At 42.0% G+C, this 20134-nt stretch overlaps 1 protein-coding gene across 2 annotated transcripts in view; it reads left to right on the top strand.

Annotated features, from left to right (window-relative positions):
- The first annotated feature begins 7182 nt into the window (after nucleotides 1-7182).
- The window catches only part of EIF4E3 (eukaryotic translation initiation factor 4E family member 3), a 50101-nt gene continuing 37149 nt past the window's right edge, over nucleotides 7183-20134 (top strand). For both annotated transcript variants that reach the window (XM_043977185.1, XM_043977184.1), the window contains exon 1: nucleotides 7183-7492. In XM_043977185.1, the coding sequence (XP_043833120.1) occupies nucleotides 7308-7492 (185 nt within the window). In that variant the 5' untranslated portion in view covers nucleotides 7183-7307. The remainder of the gene's footprint in view (nucleotides 7493-20134) is intronic.

Here is a 20134-nt window from a genome sequence, read left to right on the forward strand (position 1 = left end):
TAGCTGTGTGACCCTGGGCAAGTCACTTAACCCCCATTGCCCTGCAAAAAAACAAACAAAAAAAAGATTAGGGGTTTGGGGCGGCTAGGTGGTGCAGTGGATAAAGCACCGGCCCTGGATTCAGGAGCACCTGAGTTCAAATCCGGCCTCAGACACTTGACACTTACTAGCTGTGTGACCCTGGGCAAGTCACTTAACCCCCATTGCCCTGCAAAAAAACAAACAAAAAAAAAAAGATTAGGGGTTTGGGGCGGCTAGGTGGTGCAGTGGATAAAGCACCGGCCCTGGATTCAGGAGTACCTGAGTTCAAATCCAGCCTCAGACACTTGACACTTACTAACTGTGTGACCCTGGGCAAGTCACTTAACCCCAATTGCCTCACCCCAAAAAAAAGGTTAGGGGTTCCCTTTTACTGCAGGTATAGAGATCTCAGGGTCTATATGCTCATTTGTCAGATAAATTGTAGTGGAAATCAATTCTGGGTATGGATTGGACTAGATGTCCCTTCCAAATCTCAATTCCCTAACTCCATGATTCTGAGCACCTTCTGGGCATGGTAGACAAACTAGACAGTGTCAGAGACATCGAATATCATATTGGGTTCATAAGGATAAGGTGGAAAGTTGTAATGTAAGATACACACCATATGTGCCATATTACAAGGCTTTGAGCAGAGAAATGGTATGACAATATTTATTCTCTTTTTTGGGGTGGGGCCATGAGGGTTATCCTTGTTTTGGGGGGGAGAGGCAATGAGGGTTAAGTGACTTGCCCAGGGTCACACAGGTAGTAAGTGTCAAGCATATGAGGTCAAATTTGAACTCAGGTCCTCCTGAATCCAGGGCTGGTGCTTTATCCACTGCACCACCTAGCTGCCCCATGAGGAGTATTCTTAAGGAACATATCTGCCAGTGGGCTAAGTAGTGGATTGGAGAGTGAATGGGGTAGAACAGTTAAGATATTGCAATAATCAGAAATCAAGAAAAAGATGTGAAATCAGTAAGGGGGTGATTAGAAACGTAAGTGGAGGAATATGCTCAGAAACCAAAGGAGAGGAAGATATGCATAATGAGGAAGCAGTCAACAATTTCTCAAACATCCTATAGCTCTCCAACCCCACCTTCTCAGCTGACAACTCTACTTCATATTTCACTGACATAATTGAGGCTATTCACCCAGAGCACCCATTTCTCCCCTCGTGTCCTATTACTCAGACACTTTCTGTCACTATTTCCTCTTTCACCCTTCTCACCTGAAGAGATGGCCCTTCTTCTTGCTAAGCCAAACCCTTGACACAGACAAAGTATCCCTTTCTGTCTCATCTATTCCATCAGATTGTCCCCTTTGTCAGCTCTGCTATCTCACTTATCTTCAGTCTCTCCCTGTCTAGGCTGCTTTCTAAAGCATACAGACATAACCATGTCTCCCCCATCTGGAAAAAGCCCTCACTTAATCCATCATCCATGGCTGCTAGATTTCATCCCATATCTCTCCTCCCTTTTGTAGCTAAATGACCTGATGTGGTTTCTACAATGTGTGGCCCCACCTCCTTTCCTCTCATTTTCCTCTTACCTCTCCACTGTCTGGCATCCAATCTCATCACTCCATCCAAACTTCTCTCTCCAAAATCACCATTGTTCTCTTAATTGCCAAATTTGAGGACTTTTCTTCATTCCTTATCCTTCTTGACCCTTCTGTAGCCACTGACACTGGCAACTTCCTTCTCTTTGACAATTACTTCCATCCAGGTTGTCACAGCACTGCTCTCTCCTGGTTCTCCTCCTACATCTCTGACCACTCCTCAGTATCCTCTCCTGGATTTTCATCCAGGTTATGACCACTAACTGTGACCTGGCCCCTCTTCCTTTTGCCTTTGATACTATTTTAACTTGGTGATCTCATCAACCATCCACTTCACCCCCTATTCATTCACATTGAGCCCATGGATTCAATTCAGTGTCGATGAGTCTCCAATCTATTTTATTTAGCTCTAACCTCTCTCATGACCTCTAGCTTCACATCTCCAACTATTAGACATTTTAAATTGCCTGCCCCAAAGTCATCTTAAACTCATGTTTAAAATGGAAGTCATTCATTATCTTTTGCCCCAAATCTTTGTAACTTCCCTATCATTGAGGGTTTCACTGTCCTCCCAGTCACTCAGACTTACAACTTGGGTGTCATCCTCAATTCCTCACTCTCTCTTACTCTCCATAATCAGTCTGCTGCCAAGTCTTGTCTATTTAACCTTCCTAAAATAGCTTATATAAACTTCTGAAAGTACTATCACCCTGATCCCTTCACATCTGGGTTACTGAAATAGCCTTCTGGTGGTTTCCCTGACTCAAGTCTCTCACCACTCCAATCTATCCTCCATTCAGGGGTCAAATCCATCTTCCTACAATTCAGATATAATGCTACCCCCTCAACCCATTCAATAAACTCCAGTGGCTCCCTGTCAATTCCAGATCAAAAATAAAATTCTCTGTTTGGCATTCAAACAGACCTGGCCCCCTCCCACCTTTTCCAGTCTTCTTAAACCTTATTGGGGGGGGGGGTAGGACAGCACAATAAGGGTTAAATGACTTGCCCAGGGTCACACAACTAGTGTCAAGTGTCTGAGGCTGGATTTTAACTCAGGTCCTCCTGAATCCAGGACCAGTGTTTTATTCACTATGCCACCTAGCTACCCCAACCTCATTCACTTTCACCCTCCCCATGCACTCTGATGGAGTGGCACTGGCCTCCTTGTTGCTCTTTGCACAAGACACTTCATCTTCTGGCTCCCTGTGTATCTTTACTGGCTATGTCCTGTGCTTGGAATTTCCTCACTCCTAATCTCTTCCTCATGTCCTTGGCTTTCTTCAAGTTCTAGTGAAAATTACACCTTCTAAAGGAAGCATTTTCCAGTGCCCCTTAATACTAGTGCCTTTCCTCTGAGACTACCCCCAATTCATCTTGTATATATCTTGTTTGTCCCTAGTTCTTGGCATGTTATCTCTCCCACTAGAATGTGAGGTACTTGAGAGCAGGGACTCTCTTATGCCTTTCTTTGTACCCTCAACCCCTTAGCACAGAACCTGGTGAAGAGTATGTACTCAAGAAATGTTTGTTGATTGTGTCAAGCAATGTAGAGAGATGAAAGAGGATGAAGACTGAAGAAAAACCACTGGAATTAGGCAATTAGGAGTTCACTGGTAATCTTTTTACCTTCACATGACTAAAACCAAACCCACAGAGGCAACACCAGAAGCACATGCTCTGAAACATGTGATATAACCAAGCTGTGGGCCTTCTATTGAGAGATATCCTGGGGAAGGGGGTAGCTAGGTGGCACAGTGGATAAAGCACTGGCCCTGGATTCAGGAGGACCTGAGTTCAAATCCAGCCTCAGACACTTGACACTTTCAAGCTATGTGATCCTGGGCAAGTCACTTAACCCTCATTGTCCTACAAAACAACAACAACAAAATGAGATATCCTGGGCAGTGTTAGCCCAGGTTGCTTCTCCAGCATCTTCAAATTTGAGCATTTCAGGACCTAATCTTTTAGATAGAGTGTGTGTATGTGGAGGGGGAGGTGGAAGTACCAACCTTCCTGGAAAAAAGGAAAACCTCAGAATCCAGATCAACTGGGAAAAGAAAGTCTCTGGTCTCTGACCTGTGCTTGGAAAGGGGGAAAAGGCAAAGAAAGGGTAGGGGGAAGGGTTCAGTCAAGGAAGAATGTTCCCCCTTATAGAGTAGAAAAAAGGAGTGGTATATCAGACAGCAGCCTGAGTCAAAGAATCCCCTATTGATTCCATTGAGTTCAAATCAGTTAAATGGGTATGTCCACATCCTTTAAAAGGGAGATGCTCTGAAATCCTCAAAGGCTCACTTACTTGTAAACTAATCAAGTTGATTGGAGAAATCCTCTGATTAATACTGTATTGGTTAAAATCTAAATTGTGGGTTCTAATCTGCCCCCCCCCCGTTTTTTTGGGGGAATCTGGTCACAATCACTGATAAATTCAGCAAGAGTTTAGGCTTTTAAGGATTTATTAAAATATATATTATAAGCTAGTGAAGATGGGACAGCTAGGTGGCACAGTGGATAAAGCACCAGCCTTGGATTCAGGAGGACCTGAGTTCAAATCCGGCCTCAGACACTTGACACACTTACTAGCAGTATAACCCTGGGCAAGTCACTTAACCCTTATTGCCCTGCAAAAAAAAAAAAAAAGTTAGTGAAGAGAGAGATTGAGAACAGATTCCTTATAGCATGGAAATCCTAGTTTGGATCTATTCTCTATAGCCAGAAAGAAAGAAACCTTTCCTTTCCTAGCAGCCCACATGAAATTCTGCCACCAAGCTGATGTCCTGAAAGACAAGGGGGACCCTCCTTTTTCTCCCATCTGCCGCCATGACGGTTCCTCCACAAAAAGAGAGCCGCCTCAGTGAGTGAGCCTTCACTTCCTAGTTCCTGTCTCCCTCCCTGAAAGGGGAGGTCCTTCAAGCTGATTGGTTTAGAGTGGTCTCTTGCTGATGTCAATAGTACACCGCCTCTGAAAATAACACATCACTCAGGGCCAGCCAGGTGTGGGCTCCATCCAATCACCCTTAAGTAGGTACTTAGTTTCTCAGTCTCACCCAATTCAAACTATACTAAATCAATCCTCAGGTGGGACTCCTGGGTGTCTGCCAAATCCCATTATTTTATCACAACACTCAGTTGCATTAATAAAAGTAATGATGGGACATAAACGTGTCATTTTTTGCAGTTTGCAAACTATAGCCACCTATACAGCTCCTAAATGCCAAAGCTGATTCACTACATAGGTCTAACATCTAAATCAGTGGGGCAAAGTGTGGTACAGTGGAGTATGTGTTGAATCTATAATCAGAGATTCTAGTTTCAAATCCTGACACTGCCCATTGCTAGCTGGGTAATGTTTGGGCACATCCCTCAATCTCTCTGTTTTCTTATCTATAAAAAACAAACAAGGGGCAGCTAGGTGGCTAAGTGGATAGGGCACCAGCCCTGGATTCAGGAGGACCTGAGTTCAAATCCAGCCTCGGAACTTAACAATTACTAGCTGTGTGACACTAGACAAGTCACTTAACCCAAATTGCCTCACAAAAAAACAAACAAACAACAACAAACACACACACACACACACACACACAAAATGAGGAGGTTGGACTAGATGGCTTCTAAGGTTCCTTCTAACACTAGATATATGAGACCATGATCCTAACCTGTGGGTCTCAGATCCCTGAAAAGGGCGGGGGGGGGGGGATATTGATATTTTATGATATTTTATGCATTTTCTCAATCAATGGAAAATAACTGTGAAACTGTTATTATGTGGGTCAGGATGTTTTGATGTTTAAAGTATCCTTGCACTTGAAGAAACTGGGAACCATTGGTCCAAATATTAAACCAACACATTCATTTACCTATGTCTAATCTAAATCATTGGCATCTGCCCCTTCATGTACCTTCTTCCACTCTTTCTCTTCCCCCTGCCCCATGATCCCCTCTGACCTTCCCACCCACCACACACAGCCTGGGTTTTTCCTTAGGAAAAAAAAATGAGTGATGCTTATAGACAGCATCACTATCATGCTTCCCTTGTCATTTGTATAAAGACTCAGAGGAAAGTACTGAGTCTTCAGACCTCAAAAATGTAAACATCTGTCCCATTTGACAGTTTTCCAAAAGGACTCAAAACATAAGCTACCTCCTGTGTAACAAAAGTGTCAAATGATTAAACTGAAGACATTGAAGATACTTCCTTCTTGGAAGCAGCAGGAGTAGCAACAAAAGTCAGCTTGTGACACTGTTGGAAAGACTTCCTAAGGCTTCTTGGGATTCACAACCATTTCTGGCACTAAACCCAACTTGAGCTATCAAAAGCAGATGGGGGTTTGAAGATTATGGTGGTGGTGAAATGTAAGGCCATTTCCTCAAGTTCAATACCTAAGAAAAGGAGTAGATCGGCTGGGATCCCTGTTCTCCCGGTATAGAGTGTATAAGGGTCATGACTCTGACACTGCTGCTGCCTCTAAACAAAGCCAAAGGGCTCAAAAAATAAAAGGGTTAAGGGGGAGGCCATTTGATCAAGTGGAAAGAGCACTGGGTTTGGAGTTCAAGGCCTGAATTCCTTATCTATAAAATGAAGTGTTTGGACTAAACAGCCCCTTGGCTTCCTTCCATCTGTAAATTTACGGCTTTCCTCTCAGACCCCTGGTGAGAGAGGTTATTATAAGAGTTCTTGAATCCATATCAGCACCACGTATTGTTTTGTCAAAATGTTTTCTCCATCAATAGATACTGAATATAACTGATATTGAATGAGTGGCTGCAAAATCTTTCGACGATTTAAAAAAAAAAGTGTTCTCTTACTTGAAGAAGCTGGGATCCATTGGTGCTGATGGGAAATGAGAACATTACTGAGTTCCAATCTTGTCACTGCTCAAGACCAGCTGTGTCAAGATTTGAGCAGTTTGAGCTTTGTTTGCACCCTCTCCTAACATCGCTAATGTTTCTGCAGCTGCAATGTTACCTGATTTAACAGTGGGTTGTAAAAATAGGGAAAGAAGAAAACACAGGTGTTTGGAAAGCTAGAAAAACAGAGGCAACCAGACCATGTCCTGCTTCCACGTGCTCTCCGAGAGGTGGGAGTGGGGAGTGATGGATGTACTGATCAGTGGTCAAACGTTATGCGGATAACCACATGTAGCGCGTGTGTGTTGAGACAAGTCCGCTTCCATGTATCTGCTGTCCCGCTGCCTCTGTCCAGCAGCCCAACTGCGCACCTGTGTGCCCTGGGGCGGGCGGCAGCTCTCAGCGCATCTGTAGCGCTCGAGCATCCTGCGCTCAGGCCCGCCTGCCTGCGCGCCTCTCTGCGCGCCCTGCTCCCTGTCTGGCTCGCACTGACCGTGCGCGCGCCAATCCCCTCCACCCCGCCCCGTACCCCTTCCCGGCTGCTCTTTGTGCCAGCCCGGCACCGGGCCAGCTAACAGCGCGCGCTGGGGCCGGGGTTGGGCCGGCCTTGACCTCTGGGTGGGCGGGCGGGGGCGGTGCTGACACGACTGCGGGCCGGACCCCGAGGCCCCCGCGTGGGGCGGAGCTGAGGGCGCCCAGAGGCAGGAGAGGGCGGGGGGCGGGGAGGAGACAGAGGGAGGACGCGGGCGGGCGGGGGGTGACTCAGCCTCGGCAGCCGCGGCCTCCGCTGCTGCTGCTCCCGCCGCCGGCGCCTCCGCTGTCTCCGGCTTTCTGGGTGCTCGCCTCCGCTAGCTCCGCTGGTCGGGCCAGGGGAGAAAATGGCGCTTCCCCCGGCCGCCGAGGCGGCGGCGCTGAGCCCCCCGGAGCCCCCTGCCGCGGGCGCCCGCGAGCAGCCCGGGCCGCCGGACTCCGAGGAGCCGCTGGCCATGCAGCGCCTGGCGGAGCTGAGGCCGGAGCCCGGCGGGGTCCCCCTGCACTCCCCCTGGACCTTCTGGCTCGACAGGTGAGGCCAGGCCCGGGGCTGGAGGCCGGGCTAGCTGCACCGCCGCGGGGCCCCGCGGCAGTCCCTGCCGGTCCCCAGCGGCCCGCATAGGGTGGGGGTAGGGGGAGCTTGCGCCGCCGGCCCCGCCCCCAACGGGGCGGCCCAGCCCCATCGCAGCCCATCACAGCCCAGCCCGCCCGGCCCGGCCCACCCTGGCCGGGAGCTGCCTCCCCGGCCCGCTTTGTCTCTCGGCCGGGCTGGCCCGCCCCCTCCCCTCCCGAGCTTGCTCTCTGATCTCTTCTTGCAGCCCAGTGTCTCCTTCACCCCCCCCCCCCCCCCCCCCGGCTGCCGGCCCGAACTCCACCTCCCCTCCAAGTCCCCCTCCGTCAGCCCGTGGGGCCTGGTCCCGCCTCCCTTCCTGCCTCCCCCCGCCTCTGCCTTTCTTTCCCTTCCTGCTCCGGGACCGGAGCCATCCCCTCCCCTGCGCACGGCCCAATCACCCGGGCTCTCTGCGGCCCCCAGATTGACCAGACTCCCACCGCTCCCTGCCCAGTCCTCTCTTCTCTGTAAGGCTAATTCTACACCCAGGACCGACCCCGACCCAAACCTCCCTTCTTCCATTTCATGCCCGCTGCCTGTCCTTTGCTGTTTTTGAAGGTAAGGCAGCTGAGCTCATACCGGGACACTACCGGGGAGCAGCCCCCGAGCCTAGTAAAAGAGGCAGCAAATGTCACAGAGCCTTGAATGACTGACTCACCTCTCCAACCCCATTCCCTTTGGCCTCCTGTGCCCGATTCTGTCCTAGTAAAAGCCGGTAGTAACTTGAAACCTTTGGAAACTTAGACGGGCGCAAGTTGGGCTGCTCAATTATTACTTAGCCCTTGGCGGGTTTGGGGTGGGGGGAGGATTAGACAGCCCAATCTCTAGCCCTTTCTGAAGTCGCAGTTCCCTTTAAATAGCAACAAATGCAAAGAGCACCAGACCCAAACTGAGGAGGTCTAAGTAATAGATCCAGCTAATAGAAGTGACACTGCGGTTAAGTTCCCATTGCTTCAACTTTCCCATACTTAAAACGGACATAATAAAAATCAGTCTTACCTACCATCCAGGATGACTCTGGGAAAAGTAAGATAATACAAGCGAAAGTTCTAGGAAAAGTTAAAAGTGCTATGCAAACAGAAGGTGACATTTTATTATCTTTGGAGCAGGGTTGGTATGTCGTGAGTGTGTCAAACTTCAGTTTCATCCCAAGGTCCTTCAGGAACTTGGTACTCACAGACATTATAGAAGAGTAAAATGATGTCCTCCCTAGAAGCTATCCGAAACACATTTATGGAAATTTTGTTTAGAGAATCTGTTTTAACTAATTACTAGGAGAAAATCTCATGTGAAAGTGCTTCTATAAAAATCTGTTAGGGTAGGCAAGTCTGTCATTTCAAAGGCATTATCTAAAATACTTCTTTGAGGATCAACAAAGATTATTATCTTCCAAATTGGAAAGGATAAACTAACCTTTCAGAATTAGGATTCTGTTATAGTTTCTTAAGAATGGATACTTTAACCCTTAGGCCATTCTCTTTTCCAGATTCACTGGTTAATGGGGGATGATTGGGGGGAGGGGGGGGAATGGTCCCATTCTCCAGTTTTTCAAAACATTTCAATTTGATTGCTTTTGTATAGATACAGAATCCTAATAGGACATTTAACTGTCCTTACAATTCTTACTTAAGCTAATTTCCCCCAAAAGTAATTGCTTCTATCTCATTGTTTTCAAAGGTATAGACACAAAGAGAAGTCATTTTAATTCTTTATTAGCTATCTACTAGTTATTGTTGTTTTTTAAACAATATAATCTAGTATTTAAGGAAGGTGAGTATTATAGTTAATTCTGACGTTTTGGAAATTTTGTTACCTAAAAGAATATTCATGTTGACCAAAGTTTAATTACCAAAAACTTATTTTGGAATAATAGAATAATATTAGTTTTAAGCTGGAAGGTTTATCTAGGACAACCCCTTCCTTTTAGAGATGAGCAAATTGAGCCCAGAGAGGTTAAGCCAGCATTTTTTTTTGGCACTGTACCAAAAGGCCTCAAGAAACAATAGTTATTTTCATTGATTTTTCCACCTAGGTAGAAGACAGACAAAAATGAGGTGTTGTTTCAGTGTTTTCTAACATTTTCTTGAAACAATATACAATGACATTTTATGATAAGCAGAAGAGGAAAAACTCAATAAATAATATTCTTCCACTTAAGAGTTTAGGATTTTTTCATCTCAGTAACTCAATAATCAATTTGAATATATTTTTTCACAGTGTAATAATCAGTAATATTGATGGCTACATTCATTTATGAAACAAAATTAGTTCAAACATGCCAAATAATAACATATTTTGCTTAGATCAATTTTTAAAATGGTTTTCATTGAATATTTCCTCCCACCTCACCAACCTAGTATCAGTAATAATTATATACACAGTTTCCAATTTATGAACAAGCTGTGTTTCAAGAGTTTGGAGCTTAGAACATATCTTCTCAAAGTAACAATTTTACAGTGCTAATCTGAGTTCTATAGTCTTGAATTAGAATTCAGATATAGTGGAAAGAGTGCTGTGTTTAGAGTTAAGACCAGTTCAAATCTCAGCTACTGAATTCTCTTATCTGTCAAATGAAAGTATAGGATTGCATGATTTTGGTGCTCAAATTCAGTGCTATATCTGAGTGTCTGCCTTTTTCTAGATCATAGGCAAAATTTATCAGTGCTCAAAATTGCCTTTGATATCTCTTACACTTTTTCTGGACTTCTCTCTCCAATCCACATGCTTCCCTAAGTTTTCTGCTGTGGTATACATCCTGGTAAAATTTTCCACGTTCTAAAACTACCTCCCTCTCCTTCTGAAGGTGGAGATGAGGGTGGACAATGATAGCTCTATCGATATCTGTTTGTGAAGGTAGTTTGCAAGTCAGGACCATTTTAAATTGTCAGAATTGAAGAGCTAATAGACTATGAAGATATGTTGTACTATTTTTAAGTGATAATTCTTTATTGATTCTCCATAGGTACAGTATTTCTCAATTTGCATTTATGTAGTTCCTTTTTGGGAATTTATAAATTTTCATGTTATAATTTAGGGTTATTGAAACATGTCATCATCATCATAGCTAGCAATGATAAAACACTTTCATGTTGGCTAAGCCCTTTAGAGTGATCCTCACAACAATCCTGGGAGATAGGCACAATTATTATCCTCATTTTACAGATGAGGAAACTGAGGTAGACATAGATTAAGTGACTAGCCTAATCACTTAACCGCTAAGTTTCTGAGGCTGGATATGAACTTAGATCTTCATGCCAGGTCCAGCACTCTATAAACTGTGCCATCTACCATTTACATAGCACTTTACATGTGTTATTTGATCTTCACAAAAGCCAGGTGAAGTAGGTGCTATTATTAATTTTACATGTCAAATTTACCCATTTTACATAAGAGGAAACTAAGGCCAAGAGAGAGGAAAGAAACAAACATTATAAAGAAATTAAATTGATTCTGTATCATATTACAATTGATTCTTTTTGTAATTGATCCTATTTGGTATAACTGCCCCATTTTGTATGATTGCTCAAGCCACAGTTCTTTGTCTCTGTCTGTGAGTTAAGTTTACAAGTTCAGTTTTCCTGCTAATCACTTTTATTTTTGCCTCAAGGAAATCTGCTCTCCATGAGGAATGTAAGTAGACAGCTGGGAGTCTGGTCTAGTATCTTTCCACCACCAAACTATCCTACAAGGATGTCTGCTTTGTTATCCAAAATCTGGTCCACTATCTCTGACTTTCCAAATGGACTCAAACAATGAACATTTCTTGGTCATAGGAGGGAAGGAGATGGCTATTGCTAGTACATCCTTTCCAATTTCCAATCAATCATGTTGTTCTCACCCCACTCCCCAGTGCTGCCAACCCTGTAATCAATTGCATTATTTTCTTCACTTACCCAGTTCTGTTCATTCTTCTATGCTTGTAAAAAAAAAAAAGCTGGGGCAGCTAGGTCAAACAGTGGATAGAGCACAGGCCCTGGATTCAGGAGGACCTGAGTTCAAATTCGACTCAGACACTTAACAATTACCAGCTGTGTGACCCTGGGCAAGTCACTTAACCCCAATTGCCTCACCCAAAAAAAAAAAAAAAAAAAAGCTGTGCTTCCTTCTCTGGGTCATTGGCCTGAATGAGCTAGCCATTTGACCTACTTTGTTAACAGGTTTGCACCCTGCTAATAAACTGAAGAGGTTTGGAATTCTTCACTTCAATTTACCTTTATTAAATTCTGTTGAGACAATCAAGCACTTACTTTGTGCCAGACACTAAGTGCTTTGCAAATGTTATCTCATTTGATTCTCACAACAGCTTTGGGAGGTAGATACTATTATTATTCCCATTTTATAGTTGGAGGAAACTGAGGTAAACAATGACTTTGGCAAGGTCAGATAGCTAGTAAGTATCTGAGGCAAGATTCAAATTCAGTTCTTTTTGATTCCTTTAACTCTATCCACTCACTGCACCACCTAACTGAGAACTGACTCTGGGAAAGAGATCTGGGTTCAAATTCTGTCTCACATTTTTACCTATGGTTACTTAACCTTTCTGGCTCTCAGTTTTCTCAAAAACAAAATGAAGGGCTTGGACTAGATGGTTTCTGAAGTCTAGATCAATGATTCTGTGAAAGAGAAAAAAATTACTAAATGATTTGTTGATGTTTTTAAAAATTGCCTTTTTCTTATAAACAGCACACTCTGCAAATACTTCTCAGCAAGCTCCTCAGTGCTTCGCAAACCTATGATTTCTGCTAATGCAGGTATTTTCCACCAGCGAGGCTCCCAGCCTCTCTTGGATTTGAGCAGATAGAGTGGTTGTGATTGAAAAAATTGAGCATCAGGAATGCAAGCTGGTGGTGAATCTCTTTAAATTTAACCAGATTGTTGACCCATACTGCAGACATTTCTAACTCAGCAGGTAGGACCTACTAGAGTAAATGCTCTGCTCAAAAGTGGAGGGTCAAACAATACAAATAAAAGCACAATATGGAGGTGGCTTCCAAGTAAAACCATAGACTCAAAACTATTTCTACTATGATTTAAAAATAATAATGTAGCTGATTTTATGTGTGTGTATCTATCTATATATATACACACATATAAATGACAAGAAACAAGTATGTATAAAGAGACCCAACAAAAGAATGGTTATATCTATTATTTCATTTACATTACTTCCCTATCTCCTCCTACAGCAGATGGTTCCAACAGTAATTCTCTCTCTTTCTAACTTTGTCTTTCCCTGTCTACTGGTTCCTCTTCCTGCTGCCTACAGACATGATCAAGTCTCTCATTACTAAGAAATACTACCTTCACTTGATCCCACCAATCCCTTCAATCCATCAGCCTATATCTCTCCTTCCCATAGCCAAACCATTAGAAAAAGCTTTCTTCATCTGTTGCTTTAATTTCCTCTCCTCTCATTTACTTTTCAGCCCTAACCTCATCACTACACTGAAACTGTTCTCTCTAAAACTACCAATGATCTCTGAATTCCCTCATTCAATAGGCTTTTCTTAATTCTCTTCTTTCTTGGCCTCTCTGCATGATTTGATACTGTTGATCACCTCCTCCTGGATACTCTTGTACTAATCGCAGCAAAAAACTAAGGAGCACCTTCTTCCCCACAATCCCACCAACATTACATTTTATCTTTGTTCAATCAGAGGATAGGCATGGGTGAAACAAGGAAGTTTAATAGACTCAGAATATTAAAGCAGTTACTATGTAGCACACACTATATAAGTACTTGCCGTACATAGTTTCTTGAGAGTTTGAGTGAAAAAGGAAGTGGAGTAAAAAGTGGTTAAAAACAACAAGAGCATTGTTATTATTTAAAAGTTAATGTGGAGGCAGCATAGTACAGTAGAAAGAACACCGAATGTTCAGGAGTCAGAGGACATGGATTCAAATCCTACTGCTTACACTTCCTATCTCTGTGACCTTGGGCAACTCAGTTACTCTGTGAGCCTCAGTTTTCTCAACTGTAAAATAAGAAGTTTGAACTAGATAGCCTCAGAGATTGTTTTGAGCTGTAGATCTGTATATTGTTTCTTCACCAAGATTTTGACTCCATTGCCTAATTATGTTTTGAAAGTTAATTGCTCTGGTTTTATGAGACCATTCCAGTAGTGTGCACATTTTGTTAGGTCCCAACCAAAATGGAAGACTTTTAGAATATAGCTTTGAAACCAATCTAGCTAAATCTGTGGTGGCCCATCACCATGTGGTTGGGTACCAAGTGAGAATTTTTTTTTTAACCCCATTAAGTCAAATCATCTAAAACATGGAAGAGGTTTAATGTACATCAGTTAAGGAAGAACCTACACTGATGAAATCATCAGTCTAGGCCATGGGTTCTTCAGTCTTTCAAAGCCAAATTCATGTTATTTTCTTCCTGGAAGCCTTTCTTGATTCATCCTTTTGGAGACCTTACTTCCCCTAGAAGTCATTCACATAGGAATCTGTCCCTTTCTTAAATACTTTTGTATGATTTTATTTTATTATTTTTCATGATTTTATTTTATTTAAATATTTTGTATTATTATTTTTTTTATTTGGATGTCATATTTTTTACTGGATTTAGAGTTCAGTGAGGGGTAGGAACATGCACTTATCTAATTGTTATGTCTTTAGTACCCAGAACAGTATTTTCCACATCGGAGGCTATTAATAGCTCATTTTTATATACTCTAAGGTTTGTGAAATATTTCTCTTAGAATAAATATTATCACATTTTAGAGAAGTAATTGTTGCTTTCATAGATGGTGATGATGTGTAGCATTTATTCAGGGTTTGTAAAGTGCTTTATAAATATTCTCTTATTCTATCCTCACAACTAGCTGCTTTTATTAAGACCCCCACCTCCACCTCATTTTACAGTTGGAAAAACAAGTAAAAAGTGGTTGTGACTTTTCCTGGGTCACATAGCTAGCAAGTGTCTGAGGCAGGTTTCAAACTCAGGTCTTCCTGACTCGATGATCAGATGCTCTCCCTCCACTAGGCCACCTAATTGCCATTAAATGTTTGTCTAGTCAGAGTACAGTAGATGTGATGACCATAGCAGACCATTATTAGGACTCAAGGAGCCAAATGGTGGTGGTTTCATTTTATGATAAGCATGTGTGGCTAATAAGCTTGGGCTGGGCCTAGAAGCCATCAAATGTGCTTTTAAAAATGGAGATGGAATGGTATAGGAGGCAGTAAACCAGGAAGCATTTATTAAGTGCCCACTAGATGCCAAACACTGTGCTAAGCACTGGAAGTGCTCCAAGAAAGTCCCTTATCTCATCTCACTCTGGGGGGGGGGGGAGAGGGGGTCGACGAGGACTGCATGCGAACACCCATGGACAAACAAGCTATGTCTAGAAGAAATCAAAAAAAGATTTTTGAAAAAAAAGAAAGAGACGATCAGCTGAGGGAAGATGCTAACATTAAGGAAAATCAGGGAAGGAGACTTGTAGTCAGTGGGAATTTAGTTGCTACTTGATCTTTTTCATCTTTCTGAGCTTCATTTTTCAGGTGAGAAAACTACAGTTGAAATCCCTCTTTCTATAACCCATTTTAAATCTTATGATTTTTCAGTATCATATACTACTATTCTAATGAAACTGCCCTCTGAAGTTGTTAATAATCTCTTTATTGCTAAATCCTATGGTCTTTTTTCACAGGAGATGGCTAAGTGGATAGAGCACTGGGTCTGGAATCAGGAAGACTTGAGTTCAAATCCAGCCTGAGACACTTACTAGCTGTGTGACCCTGGGCAAGTCACTTAACTTCTGTTTGCCTTAATCTACTGGAGAAGGAAATGGCAGACCACTCCAGTATCTTTGCCAAGAAAACCCCCATGGACAGTGTGATCCATGGACTCAAGAAGAATCAGAAATGACTGAATGACCAAACAACCATAAGATGGTCTTTTTTTTAGTCTTTATCCTTCTTGACTTTATTACAACTTTTGACTACTCTTTTTTCTCTCTTCCCTTGGTTTTTATAACATTGCTTTCTGCTCCTTGTTATTTTCCTTGACTGACTCAATAGCTATGCTCCCTGTTCTGTTGTCCCACCACATGCTCAAGCCTTGTTCTGGGCCATCTTCATTTTCCAGGTTATCATGGTGATTTCTTGAGATCCCATGGATTCAACTGTCATCTTTTTGTAGAATGACTCAAACCTACATATCGAGCTTGATTTTCTCTTATGAAACACAGTATAATACCACCTTTTTAGTACTGGCCTTTTCCAGTTGGGTGACCCTTAGACAACTCAAACTGAGCATGTCCCAAATTCCTTATCTTCCTGTCCTTCCTCCAACCCCTATTCCACATTTCATAGCAAAACAAAAAACTCCATAAAGGTCATCCATGGCATCATATATTTAGAGCTGGAAAGGTCTTTAGAGGTTATAGAGACTCATTCCCTCATTTTACAGATGAGAAACTGAGTCACAAAGCAGTTAAGTGATTTTCCTAGGATCCCACAACAAATGTCCGAGGCAGGATTAGAACCCAGAACTTCCTTACTGAGTAAGTGCTTAGTCTTTTTTCTCTACTGAGGCTAGCACCATCTTTAGAATCAAAATTTCAGCATTATTATCCCTTCCCCCTCTCTCATCCCTCATATCTAGTAAGTTGCAAAATCTCGTCATTATTCAATCTCCACCACATCTCATGTTTTCATTCCCTTCTCTTTTCTAAATAACCATAACAGTCTTTCTATTGAATTCCCTTCTTCCCAATTCTCCCTTCTCTAACATACCTATAGCTCCTAAAATAATCTACTTAAAGGTCAAGTCTTACTATATCACTCCCATACTGAGTAATCATCAGTAGCTTCTTTAGCTTCTAGGAGAAACTGTGAACTGAACTTGGCATGTAAAGCCCTTTCACTCTGGATCCAACTTATCTTTACTGATTTATTTCATTTTACTGCTATTCACTCATTCCATGTTTTATTCAAACTGGTCTTCTTGCAGTTCCTCCACCTCAGCATCCTATCTCTTATCTCTATAACTTTGCAAGAGGTACTCCTCGTGCCTGGCAAGCCTTCTCTCTTCACTTCTGGCCTTGAAAATCTTTAGCTACCTTCAAGAATCAATTCAGGTTCTATCTCCTAGGCAAAGTTTTTTCCAAATCTCACTAATTGATATTGTTTTCTCCCTCCTCAACTTCTGTGCTATTTATTTAACTCTTTAAATGTTATATTCATGGGAGACACTACAGCATAGGACCTAGAAAGATAGTTCAGGATACAGGAAGCCTGCGGTACAAGTCCTACCCCTAATACATACTGGCTAAGTCACTTAGCTTCTCAGTGTCCCACAAGTCTTTAAAATCACAGAGCCATAGCAGACATGTTTTGTTAAGTGGTATTTCCTCACTGGTAATTCCTTACACCAATGAAATCACAGAAGTTACATTCTGCTTTGTAGTAGGAGGGCACAGATACAAGAAAGTACAAGAAAGGGCTTTTTTTGGGTAGTTTTTCTTTTTCTCCCCACTGCCCAATACAACAGCTGGCATGAAGTAGGTGCTTAATACTTGTCCATTTAACTAGTGATCATTTAATTCAATGCTTTCATTTTTCAGATAAGAAAACTTGGGCCCACAGAAGTCAAATGTCCTGCCTGTGGTTCCCAGAGTTGGTGAGAGGCAGAATTAGGAGCACATTCATGTCTCCTGCTCTCTCATTCTGTCTTCTAACCATGATGTGACTTAATTCTTTACACTTATTCATGTGAGCAGAGAGAATAGAGAGAACAATGAAGAGCAACAAATAGAAACGGTGAGAGAAATGGACAAAATAATACAAAAGAGGGAGATGTAGAAAACTGCAAAAGGGGAGAAAGGGGTCCAGGGATAAGAAAGGTAGATGGAAGAGGATATGTCCTTGTGTTTTCTATTGAGCTTAATTCTGTATCTGCCTGCCTTGACAGAGTATCCTCTCTAGCATAAGAGGAGACAAACTTTGGCAAGCACAGTGGAAGTCACCTAACTTGGCACATTGAATAGATATTGATTAACCAGATTCCCAAGACAAAGATACAGATAACTGGGCTATGATGGGAAATAATTAATGAAAAAGGTTAAGCACAATAAATCTGGATTTCAGAAGACCAACCTGGGTTCATATCATGGGCCTATCTTGAGCTCTTTGACCTTGGACAGGTCGTTTAGCTTCTCTCTCTGCCTCAATTTTCCCATCTGTTGATACCATTTGTATTACCAAACTTACCAGGTTATAATGCCGATAAAAGGTGATAATGTATCGATCAATCAATAAACCTTTATTAAGTACCTCCTTTGTGTCAGCCACTGTGCTAAGCACTAGGAATACTAAATGAGGATGTATGTAAAATTCTGCATAAATTTTTACTATAACAAGCATTGTGGTGGGAAGAAAAGCATACTGAGTTTAAAAGAATACATCCTATATAATTTTCCCTTTTTCAATGCTGTTGTGGTTCTACATTCTCCCTGTGTTGTGGGGTTGGGTTTTTTTTTTGAGGATAGGGGTTGTTTGTTTGTTTTTCATTTAAAACTGACACACTCTTTTTTCTTTTCTATCTTATGGGCAAAGAAAAGTATACTTTATTTACCATCATTCATTCATTTCATCACCATGGAGTTGATGCAATGCATTGTGTTGTATGCTATGAGTAATACAAAGATAAATGCAAAGTGTTTACCCTGCAGGGAATTATAATCTACTTTGTGTGTCAAGGGCAGCCAGTTGGCACAGTGGCATAGAACTCTGGGCCCCAAGTTAGGAAAACCTGAGTTCAAATTTGGCCTCAGTTACTTACAAGCTTGATGACCTTGGGCACGTTATTTAACCTCGGCTTCAGCTCCCCATAATAATAATAATAGTATTTACCTCCCAGAGTTGCTGTGAGGATCAAATGAGGTAATAATTATAAAATGCTTAGCACAATGCCTGGCCCAGTTGTTGTTATTGGTAATCACCTGCAGCAGAAATAACATGGAAATGAGAATATGATAAATTAATAAGCAGGGCAAAGTGCTACTGGATAGAAGAAGCAGGAGAGTCTTTCTGTCTTGAGAAGGCTTCCCAAGGGAGGTAGCATTAAGCAATCCTGAGTCATTAATGTTACCAGACAGATGTGCTTGGGAGCTTGGTCATTTGAGAGGATCAGATACCCAAGTCTTTATCTTTCCATATTGCATGTAGTTTTTAATCGTTCTTGTAGTTGTAGATGAACACCATGTTGAGTAAGGGAAGCATTGAGTGTCCAGTGCTTAGCATATGCCTGGTCCAGAGCAGGCACTTAATAAATGTTGGTTTACTGGCTGCTTTTGGGACTAGAAATCTCCCAGAATCTTAATAGTTCAGAAAAAAAAAGTCAAGAAAGTGACGGCTTGGCTAAATATACAGTGTGTCTGGAGCAACAAACTAATCCCTTTCTGTGATATGGAAATTCTGCCTCCCAATTTCAGTCCTCTCCAGTAAGCTTGTTGAAATTAAAAAAAAAAAAAAGACAAGATGAGGCCACTCTTTCCAAGAGTGAAAAGTGTTCTGATCCAAGAACTACGTTATTCCTTTAAGAGCAACAGATGATGAGGATATTTCTTTAACTTTTTGTCAGCAAATTTCTAAGAGTGAGTAGTCTGATTACAGAACAAATAAATGTCTGTAGAAAACATTCCCTTTAACAATTGAAATTGTTTATCTTTTTGAATTGCTTCTGGTCATTGTGACAAGTGAAATTTCACTCTTCAAGGACTCCCTCACTTTCTCTTATGACCTTAACCTTGACTTGGTCAGTGCAGGGAACTCTTCATGTGTAAACCCTCTACACATGAAGCTTAGCAGTTTATTTATAACTTAGCCTCAAAGTTGCCTAAAGACACTAAGAGGTTCAGGAACTTGCCTGTGGTCACACAGCTAGAAAAAGGTCCATGTGACTTAATGAAGGGTATTTGAAATGCCATAGGAAACTCCCTTTTCTCTAAACTTTACTGAGATTCATTAGTCTCTTTTCTTTTCTTGTCTTTTAAAAATTTCATTAAATCTTTCCCATATTTTTCTTTTCTTTTTTTAGCTTTAACAATCACTTTTTAAAATTGTGAGTTCCAATCCTCTCTCTCCCTTCCCCCTTTCCCCCTCAATACACTTTAGTATTAATCAGTTTTTTAAACCCACGAAATGAAAAGAAAATAATCACCTCAGCTTTGTTAGTCAGAATAAGACTGTATATTAACTGGATGAGAGGCAGTATAGTATGGTATAGTCCATAGAGAGCTGGCTTCTGAGTCAGGTTCAGATTTCACTTTACCCTTGCTATATACTGGCTGTATGACTCTAGGTATGTCACTGATCCTCTTATTTATGTATTCTCTTCATGTTTATTTCACATAGTATGCACCTAATAAATGCTTTTTATCCATCTATTCCAACCATGTTTTCTTTAGTAACCATTTAAGACTTTAAACTGTTTTAATATTTTAGCCATCCAGGTAGTATCATAGTTATAGTCCTGAACATGGAGTCAACAAGATCTGATAAGTCATATTGCTTTTTAAAAAGGGGAGTCCTCTTTGAAGATATCCACCA

This window comes from Dromiciops gliroides, chromosome 1, assembly GCF_019393635.1.
Source record: "Dromiciops gliroides isolate mDroGli1 chromosome 1, mDroGli1.pri, whole genome shotgun sequence".
Classification (NCBI taxonomy): domain Eukaryota; kingdom Metazoa; phylum Chordata; class Mammalia; order Microbiotheria; family Microbiotheriidae; genus Dromiciops; species Dromiciops gliroides.